Source organism: Gadus chalcogrammus, chromosome 13 (genome assembly GCF_026213295.1).
Source record: "Gadus chalcogrammus isolate NIFS_2021 chromosome 13, NIFS_Gcha_1.0, whole genome shotgun sequence".
NCBI lineage: Eukaryota > Metazoa > Chordata > Actinopteri > Gadiformes > Gadidae > Gadus > Gadus chalcogrammus.
The window spans coordinates 19,032,665-19,040,164 of NC_079424.1; the positions used below are offsets into that span (position 1 = coordinate 19,032,665).

The 7,500-nt window shown below is 43.3% G+C and overlaps 1 protein-coding gene across 1 annotated transcript in view; it reads left to right on the plus strand.

Annotated features, from left to right (window-relative positions):
* slc6a1b (solute carrier family 6 member 1b) overlaps positions 1 to 7,500 on the plus strand; it is a 13,661-nt gene that overhangs the window by 3,299 nt on the left and 2,862 nt on the right. The window contains exons 7-13 of the mRNA XM_056605884.1: positions 221 to 324; positions 1,063 to 1,187; positions 2,040 to 2,152; positions 2,443 to 2,574; positions 4,364 to 4,466; positions 4,704 to 4,804; positions 5,322 to 5,489. Of these exons, the coding sequence (XP_056461859.1) occupies positions 221 to 324; positions 1,063 to 1,187; positions 2,040 to 2,152; positions 2,443 to 2,574; positions 4,364 to 4,466; positions 4,704 to 4,804; positions 5,322 to 5,489 (846 nt within the window). The remainder of the gene's footprint in view (positions 1 to 220; positions 325 to 1,062; positions 1,188 to 2,039; positions 2,153 to 2,442; positions 2,575 to 4,363; positions 4,467 to 4,703; positions 4,805 to 5,321; positions 5,490 to 7,500) is intronic.

A 7,500-nucleotide genomic window follows, 5' to 3' on the forward strand; every position in this document is an offset into this window, starting at 1 on the left:
ATACTGTGCACACGATCCATTTACAAAAGACCATTTTAAATCTCTTGTTGTGGGGATCTGAATTTGAACCTCATAGATTGTGGAAGGTTCAACGTAATAGCTGGTTGGTTGGCTGGCTACGGCTTGTGTTGTGCTGTGTCAGACACCAAGAAGCAATCCACACAAGGTCATTGAAGTATCCCCATGTCATGTGAGGCGGGTTGTGTGTTCTGTGCTCTAGGTGTGGCTGGATGCCGCCACTCAGATCTTCTTCTCCTACGGTCTGGGCTTGGGTTCTCTGATCGCGCTAGGCAGCTACAACCCCTTCAACAACAACGTGTACAGGTGCGTCCGATACTGGGACGTCCAGCATGGGTTGTGCTCTTCCCCCGTCGCACATATAATATCTACCATGTTTTAGGACGTGTCAGATATGACACAGACACATCGAATAGAGTTGAGAGTAGATTTTGTCACTCATTATGCAATGCTAATAATATGAGACTTAATGATGTGAATGTATGATTGATACAATTATATTAGCAGTTGCTTCTTTTATTTGCACAAGGTTGTAATGTAGTTAATTACAACATTTTCGCAATAGTATTTGATATAAGCTAGGTAGCAGCTCATTGTGTACATTACAAATGCATATTTAGGGTTAGGTCATGATCTTATTATTCTTTATTTTACCTCCATATTGTACACAATCAGACTCTAACTCTTTTCTAACCCTCCTTTGCCTTGGTTTTGTGTTTTATTTGCATTATTTGGTTACTGTCCATGGTACCTACTCAGACAAAAGCATGTAGAGTTAGAGGTTAAATTGTGGAATATTTGTGTTGCTGTATTACCCTTGTGATGTGTTCAGCTTCAGCCAGTCAGTCCTTTAACGCTGTCATTTTAAATGGAAAAACTCAATATAAATCCACCAGGCTGCAATTTCTGCCAAAGGATGCAAAATGGCATCCCTGACTCAGCCCTGCCATCCCCCAGCCCTCCACTTCCAAATGTGGGACCGGATGATAAGGGATTGATAGGGGAATAACAATGGCTGCCTCCCGCTTTGTCTCCTCTTTGCAGAGATTCGATCATTGTGTGCTGTATCAACTCCTTCACCAGCATGTTCGCCGGCCTTGTCATCTTCTCTATTGTGGGCTTCATGGCGAACGTAACAAAGAGGCCCATTGCTGATGTGGCAGCCTCAGGTAATTGCAATCAATGTTAAATTGAAATTGTGGTTGAAAGAAATAAATCAAATAAAGACCATGTTTGGAATTACTCGGAAGGAAGAAGCTCACAGGATCTCTTGATTTATGTGGGGTTATTTCTAATTAAAGAACAAAAAACTATTGATTTATGTGGGGTTATTTTTAATCAAAGTCCAAATCCGACTGAAGGGAAGGTGTACAATTGTTGTCCATGTCAGCTATTGTTGTTCATGTCAGCTATTGTTCTGCTTATACAGAGTATAACCTGAAGCTCAATTGATTTTCTGCAATTATCTCTGCAATGCAATGTCACAACACAAAACCTTTATTATCTGCGCTGACGCAGATAATAAAGATAAGATAATAAAGCTGCGTCTGCATCTTTGTTACGGGGAAACCTTCTTTGTACATGTGCAATGTCAAGAAGGGATGATTACTGTAAGAAGGACAAATTAGTCGTTTGAGTCATGTTGAAATCAACTCATGCAAACTTGAGGCCAAACATTTATATTGAAGCATTGCCATTCATATACCAGCAGTGATCCTTAGTCCAACATGATGCATGGAACGACAAGACAAGAGGATTTACAGATGAACATGCAAGTCTAACGTGTGTGTGTGTGTGTGCGTGTGTGCGTGTGTGTGTGTGTGTGTGTGTGTGTGTGTGTGTGTGTGTGTGTGTGTGTGTGTGTGTGTGTGTGTGTGTGTGTGTGCGCGTGTGTGTGTGTGTGTGTGTGTGTGTGTGTGTGTGTGTGTGTGTGTGTGTGTGTGTGTGTGTGTGTGTGTGTGTGTGTGTGTGTGTGTGTGTGTGTGTGTGTGTGTGTGTGTGCGTGCGTGTGTTTGTTCCAGGACCGGGTCTGGCCTTCCTGGCCTATCCTGAGGCGGTCACCCAGCTGCCCATCTCGCCCCTCTGGGCCATCCTCTTCTTCTCCATGCTGCTCATGCTGGGGATAGACAGTCAGGTGAGAACCATACCTTATACTTGGGAGGATAGCTTATCATGTTGGTCTTCTGGTACGTTGGGTCGCAGCATCCTGCAACGTTGAGGTTATTGTGTCACTCCAACAACCCTTTCACTTGCAGCATTGGTTAGAATCACACTAATACATATATATAACACATATATACATATACATATAACAACATTATTTCTCTAAATGTCAATGTGTTACATGATTTGTGGAGGACTATGGAATGATTTAAACATATTCTAACAAAGCTTGGCGTCTACATTGTTCCGCGTTGTCCTCAGTTCTGCACAGTGGAGGGATTCATCACTGCGCTGGTGGATGAGTTCCCACATCTTCTCAGGAAACGCCGGGAGATCTTCATTGCTATTGTCTGCCTCGTCTCCTACATCATTGGCCTGTCTAATATCACACAGGTACAACATCTCCCCTCATAACTTCTCCAGTTCTGATTCTGTGGACTCTGGGTGCTCCTACTATAAATATCACAAAACATTGGCTGTATAACTTCACTATATATCGTCTACTTACTCTATAGCTAGCATAAAATGCAAGTTAGAAAGGTCCATGCATGCCAATGTTATATTAGTGGAATAAATGTTTAATTCATGATGGTCAAATTCCCCATTTATTTAGCCAAATCATATCGTGGGTTTTTCGTGTTCCCACAAGAATCTTAAATATTGCCATAACCCCTCTTAGGAACACCATCTTTATAATGTAGCAGTTCATTAATTTCCATTGGAGGGGATGCATTCCCTGTAAGCTCTTCAATGGTTGTCAGGACATAATGGTACTTGAAGGTCCTTGAAGGTACTTCAGGACTGTTGGAGCTCGGCATTGTCTTGGTCCAGGGCAATCACAAGGTTGGATTCTTGCCCAGCATTGGGGCTTTAAACCAGGTGCTTTGGTTGAAGTCCAGTTCCCATACTACTGTACGATTCTAAAGCTGGACGCTTCTTAGCTGGAGAGTTGATCAGATGGGGTGTTCAGAACTTCTTGTGTGATGTGTCGGTCCATCCATTGTTGGCAATATGAAGCATTTTGCACATGCAAAATGATGGCGACACCTCTGTTCATGATGTCCAGCAGGTCACATCTAAATATTTTGTTTTGGTTAAGACTTAGAAACAACATGCCCTTACTGAGTTACCTAGTAACCTGAGAGGGATATAGATGTTCTCAGTTGCTGTGTTATTTCTTAAAGCATTAACCAACAGACCAGTGCCGAAGGGAATCGTAGATCATGGTGGAATCCGCCCAATGCCATAACATTTGGAAATTAGTCTGAATGAAACCACGTAGAGTATTCTTTTGAGAACATATTTAAGTGAATCATGAAAAAAGTAAAAGAATTGCTGAATTATATTAAATTTCCGAGTTACAGTTTGTTTTTTACCACAACACACAACCTGTACACTATAACCCCCACTGCCTCCTGCCAGAGAGCAATCATCATCAACAAGGGGGAGGTTGTGATGTTACACCAGAGGCAACCACATTATCTCATCTCACCTGCCACATCACATTCAAATCAAGCTCACATCCCCGTCCCGGGAGCCATGGCGATTGCCCTAATCACTGCCATGGGCAAACCATTCCTCCTCCTCCAAGCTCTACACAGTGTATGGAAGGGATCCATCAGGGATCCTTAGCCAGCCCCTGCTTATTCACTTTTTCACCAATAGTGAATAATTATCCTTTTTGCAGAAGGAAAGATTATAGATCAATTTAATTCTTTCTGATAACTGGTCCACAAGGGAGGCTGTGCCGGCCTCAATAGCCATCCTCAGCCGTACAAAAGAGGGTTAGCTCACCAACCATCCCCACCCCGACCACCATTATCCACCACTAGTACTGCTATTACTGGACTGGTACTCTTGTCTTTGGATGTCATTCCACTAGACTTTTTTGTACTGTACAATAATACTCAACACCTCCCTTCTGTTGTCCTTACCGGTCACTCTTTCTCTCTTTCTCTCTGTCTCTGTCTCTGTCTCTCTCTCTCTCTCTCTCTCTCTCTCTCTCTCTCTCTCTCTCTCTCTCTCTCTTCTCTCTCTCTCTCTCTCTCTCTCTCTCTCTCTCTCTCTCTCTCTCTCTCTCTCTCTCTCTCTCTCTCTCTCTCTCTCTCTCTCTCTCTCTCTCTCTCTCTCTCTCGCTCTCTCATTCTTTCTCTCTCTGTTTTTTTCTTCTCTCCTTGTCCAGGGTGGCTTGTATGTGTTTAAGCTCTTCGATTACTACTCAGCCAGTGGAATGTGCCTGCTGTTCCTGGTGTTCTTCGAGTGCATCTCCATTTCCTGGTTCTATGGTAAGCCATATGTGGTAACCACTCTCGCGATGGAGGGGGGCTCCTCCTCTGCAGTCCCTAGAGTCCAGTCGCATTGATCATATTATATTGTGAATTTTGTTAATAAAATGTCTCCCTACGTTATATCAATTTTATCGCAGCAGAAAATGACAAAAGCAAATGGAGAATCAATGAGGAAATATACATTTCGGCAGCCCTCCAAACACCTTAATATGTCCTTTTTTCCTTTGATTTCAGGAGTCAATAAGTTCTATGACAACATCGAGGAAATGATTGGCTACAAGCCCTGCATGTGGTGGAAGTTATGCTGGGTGGTGTTTACTCCTCTTATAGTGGCTGTAAGTACAGTTGACCGTACACCTGGAGCACGTTAGGACTTCTCTATCAGCAGTTTCTCTGGAAATCTTGTCTTTCTTCCCCAAGAACGCTGTCAGAGGAGGGTTTCATTGTTTTGAGTTGTTATTTTTCGGTTTTAAAGTGCACCATGATTTCCCTCGTGTTCTCTATAGTTGATGATGTGCCATTTACCATTTACCAAGAGTAAATGGATGGCTGATTGCTAAATTGCTAATTATCGTTACTAACTTGCTGTTGGCATGGTAGCACATGATTAATATATGAAGTAATGCTTCATATAGGCTTTAATGTTTTAATGTGATACATTTCAGCAAGCAGCTATTCCTGACACAATGTGAGGCACACATCCATCGTATAGTATTATACTTGGCGTACAGTCGCTTTCAGACAACCATCTAGGATTGAGCCCAAAGGAATAAACAATATGTTTGAACAATTACATGAATAGAACTGGAAATAGTGAAACGACCAGTCCTAATCTTTCCATGCGTCCTCCAGGGAGTGTTCCTGTTCAGCGCGGTGCAGATGGTTCCCCTCACCATGGGCGACTACGTGTTCCCTGCCTGGGGTCAGGGCGTGGGCTGGTGCATGGCCCTCTCCTCCATGCTGCTCATTCCTGGCTACATGGGATACATGTTCCTCACGCTGAAGGGCACATACAAAGAGGTAGGACACCGTCTGATCAGGCGTACCCTTTGACCTGATCCAGGAGTCTCTGCTCGATGTTATGCTTTAGTTTTGCATGGGGGAAACAAGAAGTAGTATCTGGGTTGACTGGAGTGAGACGTGTTTTCATTGGTATAAGACATGTTGTAAATAGGAGGTTGTGTAGACATGGGAAAGTGGCAGCGAGAAACAGAAACTGCAAAAGCCTCAGCTTATCCGGTGGGTTTATTTGTTGCATGCGTTATTGAAATGGTGGTTCTTCACTAAGCGTACTGCTTGAGTAATTATCAAACCTATTAGCCTTATTGATAAAAATTATAATTTACCGTGAACGACCGGGGGGAAAAAAAGCGAATAGGATTATGAAATAAGCATTCTAATTAGTTCTTTACTGCAACATATTGCCTTTCAGCCATAAAATAGACACTGGGATCCCAATAAATTACACTTATTTATATTCAGCCGAACACTACATTCAATATTTATTGCTAACCTGCTCTTAATCAATAGCGGGTAATGACGTTTCTGCCATATGCGTAGATTAGCTTTGATTTTTACGGTCTGAATAATAACCAAACATCCATACAGTCCTGCTGTGATCTCCCTATAGCTCCACCATAGATATGTTTCGAGGGGGCTGTGATTGCTGGCAAACGGCAGCAGGCAGTCAGGGGCGATGTGCAGGTGTCAGACCCCTGAGCACCAGCTGATGGTTGATTGTCTAATTGTAGCAATCAGCCAGCTGATTAGTGAGCTGCTCACAGGCGGATGCACCCTCTCACAGGCACTCCACGTGGACGCCTACTGCGGCATGGGCCCCGGGGCCTCATCTGGCCCCGTCTCTCACTTTTTTCCTCTTGTTTTTTTCTTTTTTAAATACAGCTTGGCCAATATAATGATTTTTTATTTCGTTTTCATGATGATGTAGGACGAGGATTAAAGGGCATACTAAAAGATAGGGAAAGGAACGGCAAAATTTGTTTTTTTTATGGTGCTTGATGGTTCCAAATGTGCATAATATTTTGAACTTTTTGAACTTATGAAAGAGTCTATTGAGTTTATTGAGTTTATTATCACTTATCACTTATCTCCGACAAGGAATTTCGGTAGAAGTGGGCCTTGGTTGAAGGTATCTGATTGGTGGCTCTGAGCTGAGTCTGATGACACCCCATTGGGCCCCCTTAATGGCTGGTTCAGACTACACGATTCTCAGATATTCCTCCACGATTTAACATGTCACACTATGCGATCACAGAGCCAGGAAATCGGGCCTTGTCTCGTCGAAAGACTGGCCACACTACAAGATTCGAGGGTGCGATTGCTCGAGAATCTTTACTTTGTATCGTTCATGATACACACAGCATCAACGCAGCAACAAAGTGTAAATAACAATGGATCCCGAGTTCCTATACTAGGCATTATGATGGCGGTCCTCTGCGTAGTGCAGTGAAGTCAGGTTAGCAGAGATGCGCAGATGAGCTGTAATGTCATCCCGATTTTTGAGTTGCGTGTTCCGCGTCCCGACAAAAGCCTGTCGGCTCGCTAAAATGTCCAACCGCTATGATATGTCCCCCTGTTGTCTGCGAACTTAGCAAACGTGGTCTTATTATAGCCCGATCATTAATTGAACAAGAATGAAGCATCACGCATATGATTTCAACAATGTGTGAGGGCATACGCAGCAGGGATGATCGCTGGGCGGACACTTCAGAAGCAGGGAGATTAAAGAAAAATATAATGTCACATTTTCAGTTTGCCGTTTGCCAAGTCAATATGTTAACCTATTAACCTACCTACTTATTATTTATTTCAACCGCGACCCGCCCGCAATTCCTCCAAGTATTACGTTATTTCACGCAATCCACCCAACCCGTCGATTACCCGCGGACATGTATGCATGTCCGCGGGTATGTCCGCCAACCGCGCATCTCTACTAGTCTTTACTTTACTAGTTAGTTCTTTACGAGTTAGTGAGCTGCTGCTGTGAGCTCCAGCTGTTCACGGAATTCCA